At 44.0% G+C, this 20,877-nt stretch overlaps 1 protein-coding gene across 3 annotated transcripts in view; it reads left to right on the top strand.

Annotated features, from left to right (window-relative positions):
• MICU1 (mitochondrial calcium uptake 1) overlaps positions 1 to 20,877 on the top strand; it is a 95,100-nt gene that overhangs the window by 27,178 nt on the left and 47,045 nt on the right. For all 3 annotated transcript variants that reach the window (XM_086752782.1, XM_086752780.1, XM_086752781.1), the window contains exons 5-6: positions 4,254 to 4,416; positions 12,775 to 12,818. In XM_086752782.1, coding sequence (XP_086608908.1) covers positions 4,254 to 4,416; positions 12,775 to 12,818 — 207 coding nt within the window. The remainder of the gene's footprint in view (positions 1 to 4,253; positions 4,417 to 12,774; positions 12,819 to 20,877) is intronic.

Below are 20,877 nucleotides of genomic sequence, written 5' to 3'. Positions count from 1 at the left end.
TGGAGTTTTCCTTGAGAAAAAAATTAAACTTAATTAAAAACGTTTCACGCTTGTTTGTTACCCTAATGTTGCTTTTAGTGAAGTTGATGATTAGTGGTGAAATAATAAATCCGGCGTGACGTTGCTATTTTCGGGAGTGATTCACTGAAGAGGAAGTTGAAATATGAATCACTTGGCATTGGCTGGGGCTGGGATGGCGCGGGGACGGTTCCAGGGCACGTGTTGTCTCGCAGCCTGTGCAGCGTGCGGGTCCTGACTGCGTAAGGCAGAGGAGGAGAAGATTGTTTGAGTGCTTTTAGAGTTTGAAGCGGTAATGCATGACGTGGGCGGGCTGACGTGTTAATTTGCTAAAAAAGTTTGTGTTGCAGCGTTAGGACCGCTTGCAGTGTTTCCAGGGTCCTGCAGGTATGCTGCTTGAGGAGTGTTAGTTGTGCTGAGACCTCATTTTGGTGTGTATTAGAGTAGGCAACACAAAGAAAATTAATCCTAATTAATTGACCGTGCTAAGACGTGTGCAGTAGGGCTGGACTGCCAGCGTTCCCGTTCTGTTGCACCATCAGAAAGCCCAGTGGATGCTCTGAAAGTAAATTAGATGTTAATTTAGAGCTTTATTTTCATGACTGCACAGGGTTTATGTATTTTTTTTTTTCTTTTAACCTGAGGCTTTGCATAAACGTTGACTGTCTCAACAGCAGCTTCACTCTTGCAGAGCAATAGGGATTACTCACTCATTTTTCTCCCCCAGTACGTGCTCCATTAAAAAATGCTGAAAAGAAACTTCTCCCTTTGGGTTGCTATCTTTCTGGGAGCTCCTGATGACATGAGGCTGCAGTTCTGGGGGCAGGATGAGAATTTTTGGCTGGTCTCCAGTGCGCTGAGGATTGGTGTGTACTAGGGGAAGGAGCTGCCTGGGTGCGTGCTTTGCCAGGGGAGTATTTTGGAGTGTTTTGTAGGCGAGAGGTCGTGGGAGGAAAGATTTGTCTGGGATGATTTTATGTCCAGATTGTTCAGAAGTAATGTTAAAAAAAATCTTACAAATGGTGGTGCGTACACCCAAATACAGACACACGTGCTTTTTATCTCCGCATTTGTGTAGTGAGATCAGTCCTGATGAAGTGAGTTGTTCCCATTTGTAAGGTCTCAGCTGTTCCCTTCCTGACCTTGCTTCGCGTTCAATCTAGGCTTGAAGTCAGAGGGGTGGATTGTGGCATGTTTGGTGGTGTTTGCCAGCTGATTAGATCATGCTAGCAAAAAATGAGGTAATTGTGAGTTCAGCTGTGGGCAAAAGGGGAGAAGTACTGCTGCGTTTGCTTGCTTCTCCTGGGAAGTTTGAGAAAAGTGACTTCGGTTGTGGTGCAAACAGCCTGTGAGATACTAAACAAGCATTTCAGATTGTATATTTTTCGTCTAGATTGTGAGGTATTTGAGAGTATTGTTCCTAATAATTTTTCAGGAATGTGTTTGTCCTGAAAATTGTGGGGCTTGTGTGTGGCATGGCTAACTGCTGCAACTCAAAGGATGCAAATCATTAAAACGAACCGTAGCTTCCCTCAAAACTTGGAGTAGCTGTACATAATCACATTCCCTTCTGGATCTGAAGCTCAAATTGCTGAACAGGTGACAGCCATTTCTTACACTGCAGTGGGCTCAGAGAGGCTGCGTTGAGCTCTCATGGAGGTGGTAGGTCAGCTAGGCTCTCTTTGACCAGATGGGACAAACTTTGCATTAGAAGGTGACAATCATCAAAAATTTGTAATTTTCTGGGTTTGCAGATCTGTACGTGGTGGCTGTGCTGCTCTACAGCTGCTTATTCAAAATTGCATCCTCCTGAGCTGCTGGCGGCCATCTGAGGAAGCTTTTCATTCTGCAGTATGCGTGGATAGAAGACGGGATGGCAACTGATCTAGGGAAGGGCCATGAAGTAAAAGGACGCTTCACTTATATTGCATGTTATGATCGTGGTGGACTTGGACATGTGGCATGGATCTCATTGGGGTCTTGGAAAATTGCTGTGCACAGAGTTGAAGCTAAATGTAAACTGGTTAACGTCCATAAAGCAAGGGCCTTGAGGATTGCCCCAAGCCTGGATGAAGAAAGAGTTGGCAGTGAAGTTACTGGACTGGTAAAGAGGAGTCTCTGTGAAGGTGTCGGGTGAGGAACAAGGGCAGAGCCCATGCTCCAACAAATGAGAAGAAAAGCAGCTGGCAGCAACAGACCTGTCAGTAGCGTCTTCATAAGATCTTAGATGCAGAGGCAAGATCCATTGCGAACGTGAAGTTAAATGGGATAAGATGAAACATGGTTTTACTGGTAGAAATGTCAAGACTAATTTCTCTGGTGCAGCAGTGGAGTTGTTGAGTAAAACTAAACTAGCTGGTAACAAACAAACCCAATTGCAAGAAGTTATTCCGCCAGCTTGGAAAATGGGAAGTAATGTAAAGTTTTGGGCAGCGTGTTAGCTAGAAAGCAGCTGTGCTGAAAGGCTGTCTTGGGTGGAGGGAGCTGCTGGTTGTGGTCTGCGGTGTCCGCTCTTGGTCTCAGTCCTGGGCTTGGTGCTGTACTTAAGTCTTAGCTCAAATGTACTTCACAGAGGTTTTGGCTCATGGAGTTTGGGATGTTGCTCATGAGATGAGGTCGTGCGGCAGGAAGGAGCGAGATGCGGGCCTGCCATCGCAAGTCAAAAGATCGCATTGGCGTAACTAGTTCCTGCCTGCCCGCTGGGAGCTGTAGGCACAGACGCACACAGCCTTGCAGCTGCGAAGAGCACGTTGTCGTTTATGGAGGTTTGGCTGATAGATGGTGACTTGTCACTTGGCAGTAAAACCATTGCTCTCGATCCAGTCCGTGCCCTTACCTTTGGAGGAACTTGTGGAGGAAGCAATACAAGTGGAATTAGGTTTGTCGACTATAGGTGCAGAGGCCAGTAGGAAAAGGGACTAGGGGCAAAAATTTTCTTCCTTGCAGGTGGCTGCAGGAAAGAGGGAGCTGGCTGTATTGGTTGATGCAAAGACAAGGACACATCTGAGCTAAGAAAAGCTGTGGTGATGCTGAAAGCAGCGGGGAGGATGCTTTAGGTGTTGTCATAGATTATGTCACCTCTGGCTGCGTTTGCCAGAGCTGAGCTGGAAGAAGCGCGGAGGAGAAAGGCTTTCCCCTAGTTGCTCTACCTGAGCCTGCGTTGGGAGATGAAAAGCCTTTGGGTTGTTTTATCCTGGAAATATGAAAAACTGGAGAGGGTGTTTTCTTTCTGATAAACATCAGGGTGGAGGAGTAGTTCAAGTTAAAGGACAAGGCTGAAACAGGACCAAAGCCATAAATGATCTACGGCTGCCTTGGCACTGCCCTTGATCTTCACTCTTCTCTTGCAGCAGATCACTAGTTGGTTTCTATTTATTTATACTTTTTTTCCTCCTGTGGCTCTTGGCCAGAAGTACTGAAGGTTTCAAGTACATCACGGACTGTTAAACATGGCATATAATGCAGGAATAAAATGCTGAACCAAGAAGCCAAGTTCTGTGCTCTAATACGTGATGAAGCATAGGTCTTTGTGCCTTTTTCCTCCCTTGTGGCCTTATGTTGGGATTTTTTTGTTTATAAAAGCTTTCTGTTCTCTCTGATTAATTCTAGCTGTGTGTTGAGGAAAACAGTTCTAGGTACAAAATAATCACTACTGGCAAACAGCAGATTGGTGGGGAGAAGTGGACTGAGTAAAGAATGCTTTTGCGGAGTTTTGCCAATGTGATACAAAAGAGGAAAAAATGAGTTTGGGTGACTGAGCGACCAGCTGTGGCTCCGAGTAGTTTTTTTTTCCAAGACTTGATTTGAAAGTAAAGGTCTTTCCCAGCTCTCCAAGACTTTTCTTTTCCTTCATTTATTAATCGTAAATCAAACCCTTCAACACTGCGGTGAACACGTTGAGCTGCTGTAGATTCACAGATGTGAATACTGGTGCTTTTATATGTTCAGCTTTAAAAGAACCTTCAGTATTTTATTGGTTTGTTTTTTCTCTGCCATCATGAAGAGTCAAAACTTATCAGCAGTAAAGACTTCCATCGTTCGTTCTTAATCCTGGGGCATCAGGAGCTGACACTTGCAATTTTTCTGGTAGTTCAAAGGCTGAGGATAAGGAGGGATTTTGACCCTTTCGATGTTATTTCTTTCACGATGTCATGTGGCAAAACCTTCAGAGATGCTAATATAGGTGTTGGGGGAGGAACCGTGTACATCTAATGCTGCTTAATCCTCGTTTTCAGGTGATGGAATACGAGAACAGGATCAGAGCCTACTCCACGCCGGACAAAATCTTCAGATACTTCGCCACTTTGAAAGTGATAAACGAGCATGGTGAATCGGAGGTTTTTATGACGCCGCAGGATTTCGTGAGGTCGATAACACCTAATGAAAAACAACCGGAAAGTAAGTGATGTGTGTGTAGTAATGAAAGAAACTAACACAGCCAAGGGGAATAAACTCTCCAGTCTCTCCTTACCTGATCTTTATATATCTTATCAAACAGTTCTGCTCTCTGCCTGGGAGCTTTGAACCCAGGATTGGTAGGGCTAGAAAACTCCTCCTGAAGCAACCTATTCCATCTCCATGCTCCAAACCCAAAATTAGCTTAATCTCTTCCTTGTTGCCTGAAGTGCTATTGCAGCATAGTGGATCTCATTGGTACGAGCCCTTGAAGAGTAGGTGAGATGACTTGTGTGCATATTTAGTAGTGAAAGATTACCTTCAATGGAAACATTTTAAGAACTGTTTGTAAACCTATACAAGGAGGTTGCTTTGGCAAGGAAAACCTTATGGATAAAGAGGTCTAGGCAGCCCCACGTGTCTGACTGAGCTGGCCAGGGTGGGACTCATCTCTGCTGCCTTCAAATTCCCTGCGGACTGCAGGGAAGCGCATCAGCTCTGGTACCTGTGGGGGTTTGGCAGGCAACAGGCAGGAGAGCAGATGCTGTTTTTTCTGATCTGGAAAGCTGTGTCCTGAGCATTTTGGTAAGAGGTTGGTTTTTGGGGGGTGGCAGGAGGATTTTCCCTGTCTTACGTTCTGGAGGAGGTGTGTATTTTGAGTGACATGTGGGAAATCCTGTTTCTTGGTCTCCCACAGTTTATCTCAAAGAATGGAACAGGCTTTTGCCAATTTAAAACTTCTCTTTGCAGGTGTTAATGAAGAACCTTAGCCCAAAACTGATAACTTTCTGAGAATGGAGTTTATTTACAAACTGTGAAGCTGGTTTGGTGTCTTATGTGACAGCTGCTAAATAAATAGCATGTACATTTGTGCTTGGAAAACAACAACGTGAAGTGTGTGCAGGATGGAAGAGAACATAATCCTGGCATTAGTATTAAAACATGATGTTGAATTGATATTTAGGTTTTCATCAGGTCCTGAAAATGGCTGTAGCTTTCATATGAATAACAATTTCATCTTCAGTAAAGAAACAGGTTGAGCGATAAACAGAAGATAATGTTCACAGATGCTGGAAGTGTGTGTTACTGTGTTATCTACTTGAAGCTTGAATTGGTGCTTTGAAAGCCAGTAGCCCCTGATTGAGTCTTCCCATGCAAATATTTTCTTTTGGTCATCCAGCTAAAAATACAATATATTCCATGTTTGAGAAATCTGATTTTCTTTTCCTTCCTCCATGTAATGCATGTGCTTGGTGCATTTTAAAGTGTGCGTGGGAAATAGGTGGAAGAGTGCTCAGAAAACACCTGCTTTGGAGACAAGCAAAGGTGATTAATGGGAAATAATTTGTCAGCCTTAGCCATTAACTTTCCGTTGTAACTATTATTATCCTGGCTAGGTGAGCTGCTTAAATGGCCCCGTGAAGCCTGTCCTGCCTTTAAGTGCCTGCAAATGCTGCCAGTCAGTGACACAAAGCAGCTTCTAAGGGAAGAAAATTGCCTTAGCAATACTTACAGGTGCTCTTGGAAAGTGGAACGAGATGGAAGTTGAGCTTTGGCTGCCCATCAGGCAAAGCAGGAGCATGGACATCTTGAATCTTGTTGGTTTGAAAATCTTGTTGACTGTTACAGTCATGGAGTTGCTTCTAGGCGAAGCTGCTGCTACGTCATTCCTTACGAGCTCTGTACATCATAACAATCATGGTAAATGGTTTTTTTTATACATAGTGAACAGTAAAAGAGTAAAACAGTTAATGCTATAGTAAAGTCAAACCGGCCGTAACCTTGTTCCCAAGTGTTTTAAAAGCTGATAGTAAAAAAAAGATAGGTCTGATTTTGATAGCAGAAGTTAAACAGTGCTGCCTGCTGGCCGGTTTGTTTCTGTACTTTGCATCAATTCGGTACCTCTGCCTCACAGGATCATCTAGATTGTAGATTAGCTGGGAAGTGCCAGGGCTGCTTTCTCCCTTAGTCACAGCTCGGGTGTGCCCTCTGCCCGGGCTGGAGCATCCCACCTTCACCCCAGGGTGCTCCTTTGGGTGGTGATGGAGCCTGAAGTGCTCCTTGGACATCCCCTTCAGGTGGTGACGTGGCCTGCTGTAATCGTACTCGCTAGGTAGATGAATGCTTCAGCTGAATTTTGGGCTACCTTCTGCAGGAAAACCCCGAGGTTTTCCATGAGGGCTATTTGATTGGTTTGTGCGGCAAAGCAATCGCCTTCCAGTCCTGTGAAAGAACACGGTCCTGCGTAAGCGGTCCAAGACACGAGCAGGGCAGGGGATGCTCTGCATGCTCAAGATGCTGGTTGTCATTTCAGTGTCTGCTATTTTGTGGAGAGAAAATACTGTGGAATATAAGTGATACGGAGTAATGAGGTATCTAAGTCCCTGCTGTATTTATTTTTAAACTGCTAATCTACTGCGAGGTATCGTATGCCTGATTGATTTTTATGGGTGACATGGGGGGAAAGCTTGATTTATTGTCCATAAAGCATCGACTGCATTCTAGACTGTGTTTTGCTGGCTTGGGGAAAATGAATGCCAATTCATTAGCTCCTGTAGATTGCTTTCTCTTAATAGTTCAGTAAAACTTTCCGCTGTAGCTTTCCCAAGTAGGCAGGCTGTGCTTAAGATGTGACACGCTCTTGCTGAGCTTGGAAGTGTCTGTCAGAGTAAGTTAAAGAATGGCATTATACTTGGAAGCTGCTTTAAAAAAAAATAATTCTTTGTCTGCTATCTGGAAGGTCCAAGCGCCAACAGAAGCGTGGGCAGTGATATCTACTCTCTGCAGTCTTGTGTTGTTTTTTTTTCCCTCCCACCTCCTCTGGTACCCAAGAGGTTGCTCATCTCCGAGTCTGGATGAGCAGGGATATGATTGCTTCGTACCTGATGCTTGCTCGGCACCCCAGCCCGGTACCAGCTGAAAATGCTGCCTCTTGTCTCCAAGGGGAAGGGTCAGGGCTTGCAAAAAAACCATTTTAGATGTGGCAGCTCTTGGAAGACAGCATGGGCTTTTGGCTGAAAGCCATGTACGAAGCAATGACACTTGACAGGAGTTGTGACCATGCCTAGTACTTGCAGGGTTGTTGCTGCCACGTTCTCTGTAGTGCTGAGAGGAGCTGTGAGGGACGGACCTGATGTCTGATGGCTTGACCAGACCACTTAGCTTGGGGTTTTTTTTATGTCTGGACTTCATGAGCAGCTAAGCACCAGCTGGGTTCTGGATCGTTGCAGTGCTCAAGTGATTATTTGCTATTTACAGTTAAGTTTGTAAAATAAGGATCTCATCTTCTGTAGAACCACCAGTCATGAGTTGTGACGAGCGCTCACCTGGTCTGGTTGGAGGGGAGGACTCCCTTGTACAGATCCCTAAACTTGCGCAAAGTGTTAAACTGGGATATCTAATACCCAGGAGGAACTTAGAAATGCTGAACTTGCCTTCTCATTTTTGATGGAGACCTATTCTCGTGTTCCTCCCCAAATACATCTGCTGGAGAGGTCTTCAGGGAAAGGGTGTGAGTGAGAAGGGGAGGTAACTTGGTGGTTATCTCTCTGAACCAGGAGGGTCAACAGATGTGGGGGAGGTCTCTGAAGAAATATCATTCCTAGACAGGGATCATCTTTGAGCCTGTCATGCCTGATAGGAGATCCCAGGAAGCTTGCCAAGGAGGAATGAGCGAGAGGTGCATTTACACACGTGCTTGTGCAGTAGTCATCAGAAGAAACACATAATTAGGGCTTCTGGCATAGATGACGGGGTGGTAGAGGTGATCCGTTACCTTACAAATGCACATCGTAGAGAGGCTGACTTCTCCGTTGGAAGAAGGGGAGATAGATGACAGCGAAGTAGTTTCTTGGGTAAAATCATTCTGGACTTTAACACAAACCTGAGAGCGTTGTCCCCTGAGAAATCTCAGGCAGCTCACTGCTTGCCTGCAGATTACATTTTAAATTCAGGGGAGAATACTCGTATAAAAATCAGAAGCTGGGTTACAGCTCTGGAGGGGAAAACTTTGTCCAGCATTTTCTCCTTACGTAACGCAGCATGTTGTATGCAAGCTCCCAGGTCTCGGTAATTAGCCCTCTCGCTCGTCTACTTGAAAGAGTTCGTGTTATATATCAAGCAGCGGGAAAGGGAAAGCAGATAGTGAGTAAATCTCACCCAAATAATGTGAAAAATCTGGTAAGGATATAAAGACTGGAAGGAGTTGAAAAGGTTTTTCTATCAGTGGAAGACTGTTGACATCCCAGAGGAAATCATGATGGTTTCTAATCTAATCTCAACTGTGTTCTTGGCATAATGTAATCGTTCTTCTGCAAGCCCAGTTGTTAAATATTTTTTAAAACTGCAATCTATCATCTGCTGCCCATGGCTTTTACTTTTTTACAGGATAACATGAAGGGCTTAGTAATTGTTCAGATATTTATCAAGTGTGGTCATTAGCGAGCTTTGAGTGAATATGTGGCATGTATGTTTTGGTTAATCAGTAGAAATACAATAAGCATTTGACTTGAGATTTTTATTAGAGCTGACCAAGAGTAACTGCAGGTTATTCTGTGTTTTTTCTTTTTTTTCCTTTCCATAAATCATTTCTTCTCTATTAAATCATCCTCCTCAGCCAAAGAGAAAAAAGTAAACGCAGAGAAACTGGTTCTCCTGTTGAACACTTTCTTTTCCCTGTTGTGGCAGGCAGTGAGTGTAAGACATCTTGATTAATTTTGAAACATTTCCATTTTTGAGTGCTCTGAAAGTACCATCACATGAATAACATTGAGGGCTTTTATTCTTAGTACTGGTGAGTGAGTGGTGTCAGTCTTATCTGAAATAACACAGTGATGCCACTTGCTTAGCTGCTCCTCAGCAGTGCTGCTGCTTCTTTTGGTCCCCTGATGGTACTTTAGGTGGTATCAAAATTTGTAGGAGTAATATGTAGTGATACTTAAAGATTAAAAGTAAACTAGCTATGGCAAGCAAGTCTGGAAATCGTTGCAGGTCCTCATTGATGCCGCTGAAGCTGAGAGGCTGGTGGAGAACCCTTGGTTGGGGCTTCAATAATCCAGACAGGCAGTGAAAGCTGAGGTGTCTCACAGTGTTTCCTGTAAATAAAAGGTGTACTCTGGGACAGGTCACAGCAAAAGCTCTGGGTTTGTTCCAGCAGAAGCAGGCACCGAAGCCCACCTACTCCAGGTGGAGTAGCCGTGGTGCACGTTGTGCTGCCTTTGGGTCCCAGGGAGCCTTTGTGAAGCAGCCAGGTATCCTCCTTAAACAATTTCTGGATTTCATTGCTGTCTCTCTCAGAGGAAATCTTTTCATCCATTTCTGGGAGAACAGTACTTCAGCCCCTGCTTTTCAGTGAATGATGGAAAAGCTCCTTTTTATAGTTAAACGTGCTCATTAGCTCGTGCTTCTGCAGTTTGTCAGCAATAGCCCAGCCGGGGATATTTGTTTTATGAGCGCATCGCTTACAGACCATCCTGCGGTAGCTTTAACTTACCACGCTGCCTTTTGAATAACTGAGGTGTAATAACTGACATTTTTCTTTGTTCAGATGAGATTGTCCCTGTTCGCGTAGTTTTTTTCCATTAGCTCTCCAGCCTACGGAAACGCTGAATTCCTATTGCGAAGTCTCGGAGGAAAAGCCTTTGGGGTCTTTTTATGTAGTGTAAAGAAAGAATGCAGGCATCAGGGAACCTCTTGCTTGTTGGTTTCCTTTTGTCAACTTTTGAAGGCTTGTGAAAAAACATGTAGCTAAGTCCATAAAAAAAAAGAAAAGAAACTGTATTGGAAACTGAAAAATGTATCAAGTAAAACTGTATGCTTTGAACATGTGAACGCCCTTTTTCAGGTGTAGAATTAGCTTCTCCTGTGGGGAGCTATTGTGAGGGGAGTTTTATAGAGGGACGTGAGCGCGCAGCAGAGCGGCTGGGATACGATTGCGTGCGGCTGGGAGAAAGGGGGAGCAGAAAACACTGATGTGAGCCAGTGTGCTTGCGCTTGCAATAGGGAATGTTATCTTTCAGGGCGTGCCGATTCAGCAATCGAGGAAAGCATATGGAAACAGACATTTCCACGCTTAGATGAATGAGGCTGGACCAAACCCTAGTCTGGAGGCAGGCTATCCTGTAGTCAAAACCCCTGATTTCACTAGTGTCTTTCTTTGGCTGACTCCATTATTGTAATTTATTTTTGTTAACTGGTGTGGGGCCTTTTTTTGCCCTCCCCTTTTGCCCACCTCTTGTTAGATCTCTGGAGAGCACAAAGTTTATAATACTACTCTCTTCCTTTAGTATAGGTACTGGTATTCTGCCTTTTTAGGTGTCATTTGGCTGTTTCTAATAACTTTTCTGTATGTATGTACAGACCGGTATGTATTATTTATTATACATTATATGAACATTAGCTATATTTAGAAGTATGATATTTATTTTGTATATATATAAAATAAAATAGTTGTTAGTTCATCTTTTCTTGCTGTTCTTCATTCACTTTGGGTCTCCTTTGCAACCTCTTTGCTTTCCCAACAGTAGTGTCCAGTTTTGGAGGAGGGTACCATTAAGACATATTTTTACTTGCTACTTTTAGCCTGTGTCCTTCTTTCGCTTTCCAAGAGCACGTGTGTACCGTTGGGCTGCCAGGGATATGCGTCTGCAGCGCTATTTCCTGACGTGGGAACAGGAGGTGTGCTTGAGAAGTGGTGTCACCGGGACACACGGACATACGCTGAGCTCAGCTTAGTGGTCAGCATCCAGCTGGATGGTCAGGGGTGAGCTCCGACCAGATAACGTGTCTCTGGTAAAATAAGCACATTTGTTACATGAATCCTGCCTCCAAATGTGACGATACTAACTGTACTGTGTTTATACCCACAACTTTGAGGAGGATTAAATTATTCAGAAGAAGATTCAGAAGAACATTCCAGGCCAGGTTGGCTGGGGCTCTGAGCAACCTGATCTGGTTGGAGATGTCCCTGCTCCTGGCAGGGGGGTTGGACTGGATGGGCTTTGAAGGTCCTTTCCAACTCAAACCATTCTGTGATTCTGAGATTAAAGTCTGAAAACGTGTATGAATATGCAGTATTCACTCTATTGGCAGGCACACAAAATATTAATAAGATGCTTTCTGACTTGAATATTCACAAATCCAGAAAGCTCTCTGACAACCTCCTCAACCTTTGAAATTGGTGATGGAGGAATTTTAGCTGCTTTGCTTCAGAAGGGTCAAGGAGGTCGCCTCGGCGTGATGAATAACTCAATTTTCTGCACCGTAAGCGTTATGAACCTTTCCAGTAGATGGGAAGGGTTTCATTATCCTCCCTCCCAAGCAGATGATGCAGCACACATGGGGGAGGTTTTATTTAGTTTTTTCCATCTTTCCTCTAATTTAAATTGAAATGAGGATGTGATAATTATTGTAAACATTGGCAGAAAATGCATGGGACATAGCTCTTCTGGGGGGTTTTATTCTTCAGAGAATGAAAAATCAGCCCATGCTCTCCAGAATTACTCTAAGTGCTCGATTTGAGTTCTGCTTTATCTCCTCTCAGGGTGCATCTTCCTGACTTTGGGTTGCAAAGCTCAGATAATTAATCTTCCTGAATATTTTTGTCATCTTGCTTATATGTGCATTCATCAGTGTACGTATAGCCTGACGGGCGTTGTGGATTCGATTGAGAGCGCTGTGCCTTAACTCTGTAAATGCTGCGATTTTTTTTTCATTCTTCTCTTCAAGGTAGAAAAACCATTTTGTGATGATAGGAAAGATTGAATTTACTTGTGTAAGTAAACTGTCTCCCTGCCTTTCTCCAAAATGCCCTTCTACCTAAAGCACTCGCTGCCTTACAAATGCAGCTACAGCTTTTCCTTTAAAGTCTTTTTTAGGAGCAATTTTATAATAAAATATGAACAAGGTTTGGATTTATCTGGGGATATCCCAATTAATTATGCAAAGAATTCTTTGTTTTCCCATTTGTGAGCCATTCAAAAGGTGTTATTAAAAGTAAAAACAGTAAGAGCTTTATGAACATGCAGTTACATTGAGGCATCACGGGTGAAATGGAAAATCCCCTGCTTTGGGATGGGTTTTTCAGACTCTTTAGAGGTACTGGGAGCTGTGCTCCTGTTGTCCCTGTTAGAAGGAGGTTTTCTCTGATGGCTTGAGTTTGTTGTCTTTCATGATCAAAACACGAAGTCCAAAATGCATGAAGCTAAAAAAATTTCCTTTCTCTGTCCTTGTGCTTTCTACTGCTGTTATTCAGACAGTGCATTTTATTTTCTAATCCCCATTCCAACAGAAAACCCAGGAAATGCTTACTTTTCTACTCTAAGAGCATTTTTTCTAAGTATCTTTTCTCTTTTTCTCTTTCAGACCTGGGCCTGGATCAGTTTATAGTGAAGCGCTATGATGGGAAGGTGAGCGCTTTAGACTATAAGTGTATATTGTTCAATGGCTTTTTTTAACCTAGAGTCTTTTAATTATTACCTGCATTGGGTGTAAGTTAAACAAAGAATTTGAAGTATTCTCTTCTGAGCTTTTGTTGTTTAGTAGCATTGCAGTGCTTTATACGTAATGACAATGAATGAGAGATGTTTTCTTCATTTATTTTTTTAAAGGGATCTTACTTTAATATTTACAGATAAAATAGCACCTCTTTTTATATACTGGGACGCCTGGAAATTATAGGTGGTAATCACATTTCCTTGCTGCTGCTTTATGACTGTATGAGAGCCCCAGAAGTTACCCCATTTCAGGGGGAACTCACTTGACTTTTCCTTTCCAGCCTCATTTCAAGATTCCTAGAGGAAGGAGATTCTTGTGACTGTTACCTGCATCCCCAGCATGTGTTTCCACCCCCATCAAATACCCTCCCTTCGCTCCCCTTTCAAACCCTAGCTCCTTCCTACAGCTGTCCAGGGCTGTTCTGGATGTTTGTGCTGTCGCCATACATGTTGGTAAAATGTTGAGGATGCTCTGATCTAGTTTTGCCTGCGTAAGTGGAGCCACGCAGCATCCTACCTCTTCTTATGCTAATCAGACACCCAGTTAACCGCACTGTCAATCCCACTGGTGTGGAGCAGTACAGTAAAGGCAGCTCTGGCCCTAGGAGTAGCAGCTCACATTGACTTTTTGATGCAGATAACTGCAGGTTAGTTGGTATCCCATCATATCACCGTGGGCACATAATGGTATTCCAGCTTTTAGCAATGCTTTCATTTCATCTGCGTCATCTGAAAGTAAAGCTGCTGGTTTTTTCCAAAGCCAAGTCAAAATCTGATTCCTTCACTGCTGAGTGACGTACCTGACACATCCTATCAGGCATTTCCAGAAAGCCTTGGCACTGTGGGGTAAAAAAAAAGCATTTAAAGCTTTATACAAACACAATGTGGGCTGAACACATGCAGTTCCCTGTCTTGTTTTGTGTTTCGCAGGGAAAGGTAAAGACAGAAGGTGATCAAATACCTGGGGTCCCTGTCATCAGCAGTGTACAAGTGTCCTGGTTTCCCAGGCAACAGAGCGCGGTTTTGCTTGAAAACAGACAATTGGAAGGTAGTATTTTGGCAGTTAGTTTTGATGCATAAAACTATGAAGCCTGTTGTGAACACTTGTTTTCTTCTCCCCTTTCCACAAACACCATGTCTGCTTTTCATGATTCAAGAAAAAAAAAGCTGTACCAAAAAAGTACACAAAATATCAAATGTTTCTCCCTCTGGTTTATGACAGTCTGTTTTGCATCCGCGCACTTTCATCATCTTATCTTGTCAAGCTGCCGCGCTCATCCCTTAGGGTTTACACGAACAAGATTTGTTTGTGGGGAAGAAATGCTGAATCCCGCGCTATTTTTGCTAGTTGTTCGTCTGTTCCTGAGCACTCTGCAGGCATTTCCTGTCACATCGGATCAAAGTTCCAAAGGCAATCCCTTCGCTGAACTCAACCTTCTGTTCCTCTGCCCCTCAGCGCTGGGGGTTCGCGTTGCAACGCGTTCAGATGTGACAGGGACGGTTACTGGATGTCAAACTCATGGTCGGTGTTTGAGGTGCTGTGCTCGATTACGCATCATCATCCATGCTCTTAGGATCTTGCTGTTCAGGGTGGTGAACATCTACGCTGAAGGGTGGAGAACAGATTTCCTTTGCCGTACGCGCCAACCGCCTTTCGCTCTGACGTGTAGCAGAGTGAAATTGCTCTTTATGTAACTTAGAGATGTTGGTGCCGCACTTGGATGTCTGCGTGCTGCGGTTTGGATAGCTTGGAAGTAAAGCAGCAGACTTTTCTTTATTGCTATCTTCTCCTGGGATCTATTTCTTCCACAGTCTAATAACACCTTAGAAGCAGTTTGCTCTGCTGAAAATGAAGAAATAGAGGTTCTTGTTTGCTTGACTGTCTACTTAAAGACACCCTGGGACTGACTAAATCTGGCTGTGGCGGTTAGGGTAGTGGTCATGTCCAGGTGAGAGGATAATTCGAGCAGAGGATCAAATAAGTTGGCCTTGACTCTGCCTTGTTAATGCAAGAAGCTGACAGGAGATTGAGCTGTCTGATAGCATCTTGTTCTCATTTTATTGCTGGCTTTAGCTTTCAGTTTAAAAAACAACACTATCTTTACTCAGTCGAGCACCAGCTGAGGTGCTGCAGAGCTGACCCTACTTGTTCAAGTCTCACCTGCATAGTGGCGCCCGAGGGATAAAACCCTTTGGCATCTCTTCCTCCTTGCCTGTTGCCAGCTACCTGTTCCTCTTGGGTTATCAAACCATCCTTGACCTGGAGACAACTTCCTGACGCTTTCCCTTTGTGCGCTGGCGGAGCTGGTGAGCTCAAGCAGAAAGGTGAGAGGTCCAGCGTTCCCCTAAGCATCCTTAAAAATGTCGTGCAGAGGTAATGGGATTTGTGGTACAGCTCAAAAAGTAATAGACCTGTTCACTGGGAACTTCCTCTTCATTTTTAAGGGGAAAGGAGTTTGCGAGCAGTCAGACACAAGCAAGCTGTGGCAGGGAAAAGCACCGACAATCTGCAGGCTCGATCCTGGCTGAAGAGTAATGAGAATTAATTTTAGTTCCGAGCAAAGATGTATACCCAGGGTTGCGTGCAAGTAATAATTTAGAAAGAGATTCAGTTAAAAGAGTGGAACCAGCTGTGCAGTCAGTTGCATTTTTAATTACACATTACAGGACACTGTTTAAAGCATCAGTGTGAATTTTGAGCGTGTGTGTTTGAGATGTAAGTGCTACAGCATTAGTAAACAGACGTATGAGCTGTTCCTTTCACAGAACCCATTTTATTTACATAAAAATGCCATCAAAACAACTAATTGGCTGTCACGTGGTGATTGGGACTGGTCTTGCCAAAGGATTTTGCGGAGTGATGTGCCTCTGTATTGTAATTGTGTTGGGTTTCTGAAGCATCTTGCTGTGCATGTGATTGAATGCCATGGGGAGAAGACAATATGCACTTTTTCCTCTTCCTGCTCCTCCTTCTTCCTAGTGATAATAGATGAAGTGGATGGAGAGGGAGGTAAATGTTACTGCCTTGTTAATGGGAACAATGGTCCTGTAATTGCAGCCTAAATGCTTTTTCTTCACTCATTGCAAGACCAAAAACCCTGGAGACTGTTCGTCCAGCAAAAACCCTTGATCAGATCTGTTTGTCAACGTGAACTCATGCTTCTCTCTGACCCACTGCTGGGCTGAGTGTGCAGGGGGGCAGCTCTGTCCCTGGCTCCGTTCTTGTCTGCGTGTGGTGGTTCCTCCCCCAGGGAAGCAAACTCTGGAAAGCAGAGCAAAGGAGGTATTGATTACTATTCATTCAAAGTAGAAAAAAAAAAGATATAAAGTGGTAGGAAAGCAAATGCTTTTTTAACCCATGTTTGAGGATGCCGTAGAGTAATGCAGCGCAACAGCAAAGTGAAGGAAAAGGAGAATACTTCAGGTGGTTTCTGTAAGGGCCAGTAAAACATCTGGAACTTGTTTCCGCTGTGTAGTGCAGGCTTGCATTGTGTACCAGTACAATGATTAGCTCAAACTATGCTTCCCTGCCAAGGCCCTGTAACTGGAGGTGCGCGTCCATTAAAGAAGAGTTGCTGGGAGTCAGCTCAGGAGGAAGATTTCTTGTCAGATGATTTAGAGTGTCTCAGGAGCAGAGGAGCCTGAAAGAATGCACTCAGGAAGGATCCCCATGGGAAGGACTGGAGGTAGATGAGGACTTGGAGGTAGATGGACCATCATAGAATGGTTTGGATTGGAAGGGTCCTTCAAAGCCCACCCAGTCCAACCCCCTGCCAGGAGCAGGGACATCTCCAACCAGATCAGGTTGCTCAGAGCCCCGGCCAACCTGGCCTGGAACGTTTCCAGGGATGGGGCATCCACCGCCTCTCTGGGCAACCTGGGACAGTGCTTCACCATCCTCATTGTGAAAAGAGAAAAAAAAAAAAATTCTTCTATGTAGTCTGAATCTACCCTCTTTCAGTTAAAAACCATTATCCCTTGTCTTGTCACAGCATGCCCTGCTGAAGAGTTTCTCCCCGTCTTTCCTGTAGCCCCCTTCAGGCACTGGGAGGCCGCTCTAAGGTCTCCCCGGAGCCTCCTCTTCTCCAGGCTGAACAGCCCCAGCTCTCTCAGCCTTTCCTCACAGCAGAGGTGCTCCAGCCCTCTGATGTTCGTGGCCTTCATTGACCACTGCCCTCTGGGTGTGACCATCCAACCAATCCTTTTCTGGTGGATTGAAGGATCTTGCTGCCAGGCTTGAAAGAAGGAGGGAAAAGAGGCTTTATTTATTAGCCTGTATTTTATTTTGTTTACGAGGTAAGGCTGGAGCATGACGCTTCGGCTAGAGTGCCATAAGCTGCTGTAGACCCAAAGGAGCCAAGCGCCGAGTCCTGCTGCTGTTCAGGAGCTGAACGTTGGATCGGAGCTCTGAGCTCCTGTGATCTTTGAGTGCCTCTGAAACCTCCATTCAAAAGGGTGCAGCTCTAAATGATACCTCAGCAGAAGCAAGCTATTGCAGTTCAGTAAATAGCAGCGTAAGGCGCATATGCGGTTGATTTACTGAGCCCATGAACTGAGAAGGATACTCCAGTAAGTTATCTAGCTTGGATGCAATGAAAACAGGTGAGGAGTCCTGTAAATCCAACTCTACGAGGTCCTGCCAATGTCTGCTGTAAGAGTGTTTGAAACAAATGAGTCCCCGGTGTCGGCAGTTGGAGCTGTTAAGTCTAGGTTACGGCTTGCTTGGAGAGACCTTGAAGCGTTCAGCTGTCCTGATCCGTAATCCCTCTTGAAGGTCTTTGGAGAATGTTGGATTTTCTGCTTTAAATTCCTTCCACTTCTGATCTTAGTGCAGGTAGGTTTTTTTGCATAATAGCCAGGAGACATCTTCTTAAATATGTAATAAACTTCTACTCATCTACACGAATGTTCCTCTGTGGTCCCCAGAAGTGTCCTGACGAACTGACAGGAGATCATTCTTGCCTGTCGCCCTTTGTGGAAGCAAGCAGAGATGCAGTTTATTGCAGGTACTCAGGAAATCTGAGCTGAGCAGACAAGATTTTCCTCTTACTGACTCTCTTTGCTGACCCCAGTGCCTGTGATTGTGAGTTTCTTTGCTCGCTGGCTTTCTCCCGCAGCCAAACTTGGTCTGCCTGTTTGCTCTGGTTAGCAGTTTTGAGTTACTTCTGTGTTCCTCACCACTCTTTCCTGTGTCTGGTTCGCTGGGACCTGTGCAAACACTGAACTGCAATTTGTTTACTTGGCTTGTTTTTAATAAAAACTAATTTAATCGTAGAGAACACTTAGTTGCTTCTAATGCAGGTAAACGTGTGGTGCACGAACGTCTTGGTGGACACCTAGGTTGCTTTACATCCACGTACATAAGCTTCATCCTTCCCTACCTCATCTACCGAACATTCATGGTGTATTTCAGTTTTGACAGAGCTCTACGTGCTATTATCTTTTTGTACCACTAATTCTGTTACTCGTTTTCACAGGGCTCGTTTGGCATATGCTACTAAAATGCTCTGGTTGCTGTATGTCCTCTCTTATTCTGCTTTCTAGGTACCTGCCGGGTGTTTCTTCCAGCTACTAATATCTGTGATACATGTGTTTTTATTCTAATTCTGGTTTGGTTTTTTTGGTGTAACCAAGCATTCCCTCATTTTCTTCCCTTTTCTAACCCTCTCCCCTTCCACCAGGATTTCTGGCAGGTACAAAGCAGACAGCATGTGCTTTAGTTTGTGCTTCAGACCTCATGATATGCACTTTTCACGTAAAAGGGACAGTGTACGCTTACCCCTTCTCTCTGCTCCCTGAATAAATCATCCTGAATCCTCTCCTTCATCCTCAGCCTAAAGGATTTGTTTCCAAATACTTGAATCTGGCTTGTTCAGCTTACAGCCCTCAGGGTAAGCGTTAATAGCTGGCTTTATTAATGGGAACATCATTGAGCAAAGTTTGAGCTTATATCTCCCTGTCCTCCTCTTTTTACATTGTCTTTTGAGGCTCCTGACTTATTTCTGACTTATTTTGCAGTTTGATGAGGCTGTGGTAGGCTGGCTCTCTTGGAAAACGGCATTTTTCGATCGAGGCCCTGGAGTTAGTTTTAGTCTGTGAGAAAGGACAGGCTTTATCTGGTCAAATGCTGTGGAGAAATAAAATGTATTTGCAGGAGGGTAAGTTTGGGGAAGGCTGTTTTTACACACTTTCCTGAGTTTTTCAAGTTACACAATGATGTAGGGTCAAATACATTAAAGACTATTTTAGAAAGAAGATATTTGGCTGATGGTTTCCAGGAAAAGGAACTAGAAAGCAGAGGGGAAAGTTTATTTAGGATTAGTAAGTAAAGAGGGAAATGCACTCCAAATGCTTTGTTTGCGCTGTAGCTTTGTGACCTTAATGATGAAATCCGGAGGGGAGGTTAGCGAAAAATAAGCAGCCCTTTGTGGGTGTATGCAGTCTTTTAATCAGAAAGTGGTTTATGAGATCACTTTTGGCTTTAATGCTTAATACTTAAGGGATACAAAGCTGAGCTCTGAAACCTCTGTCCTTGCGTAACATGGAGTTAGGGAGAAGGGAAGAGGGAAGGAGGATGGATTGAGCAGGGCAGGAGGGAGTGTTTTAGGAGATGCTTGACCTCACTGACTGCAGAAGGAGGGAAGGTCTGGATGGAGAAGCAGGTGAAGAAGAAAGAAGGAGTAAGAGAGTGGAAGGACATGGCAAGATTTTTAGTTGCATCTTAATTTTTTTCTTTACACCGTTTGTGAGTGTGATGATTGGTTTTCTCTCCCAAACTCCGTCCTCATTTGGTTGGGGTGAGTGTATGACCCCAACCTCATCCGCTGAGCCAATGTTGAATACTTGCTTTCTGTCCAGAATTACTGTTTTCCTCCTGTACTCTCACAGGGAAATTCTGATCTGAGAAAACGAGCGGTGTGCGTTATCAACATAATGAGTTCATCTTGGTAATGTGGGCTGAGGCGAGGGGAAGCAATATCCCCATTTCCCATCTGGAGACCTAAATAGCCATTTAAATTCCAAGGTGTCAAAAGCTAACTCATTTTAGAAGCAGGATTTGGACCTCAAGGACCTAATTTTCATCCTCCCCCCCATCAAATTCCCATGATGAACGCAGCTGTGGTCCTGCAGATGGTGATTTCATTCCCCCGCGGAGGACTGAGCGCGGCGGGTGGGAGCACAAGTGTAGACTGTCCCTTTTCCGAGGCATTTCCTATTTGCTTTTTCAGCAGGGGTTTCTCCCTTGCATGAGTGGGTCTGCTGCCTGCAAAGGGTCGGGAAAGTCTGTGTCATTTTATTTTATTTTTTTTTTTTTCCTTGGTCGTACAGAATGCTGGCCTTGCGTTTCAGGTGCCGTTTGTTCTAAAGGTGATGAATATTTACAGCCTTGCTGGAAGGAGGGAATGCAGATTTCTCTTTCCAGTCTCAGGAGACCACCTGTAGTAATACTTACTGCCGAATTTTTAATTCTCTGTACGTGTCCAAATTGAAATTCAGCGGGAAAGAGTACGCAGAGCAGCTTAATCCATGTCCAGCTCTATTTTTCCCCCCTGTGCATATATACAGAATAAAATCACCCCCAAATCAAAGGTTTGAAAAACCTCTTTATTAAAATATAGTCTTTTTGTCCTGGTTTAACAGCGTGGAGGGACATCCCCTGCCTCTTTTTTTGCTAAAGGGCTTTTGAGCATCTGGGCTGAAAGGCACCATTTAGAAATTTAATTCTGAAAGCCTTTTTATTGCTGTATTTCAATTTTCTTAATGTAGGTAGTGAGGTGCCAACATGACTTCTCATAAAATCTCTAAATACAGGGCTTTGCTTCTTTCAAGTTTGTATCTTAAAAAAAAAAAAAAGAGCAAAAATTAAAACATCTCCCTCATTTCAGAGCCTCCAAGTCAGCATTTTGATGTGGACAGAGTTCAAAACATTAATATTTTTAATTTCTGTAGTTCGTTGCCTGCAGTTTTCACT

The sequence above is a fragment of the Chlamydotis macqueenii genome, chromosome 7, assembly GCF_036417535.1.
Source record: "Chlamydotis macqueenii isolate bChlMac1 chromosome 7, bChlMac1.mat, whole genome shotgun sequence".
Taxonomy (NCBI): Eukaryota; Metazoa; Chordata; class Aves; order Otidiformes; family Otididae; genus Chlamydotis; species Chlamydotis macqueenii.
This window is presented reverse-complemented; position numbering and strand designations above follow the sequence as displayed.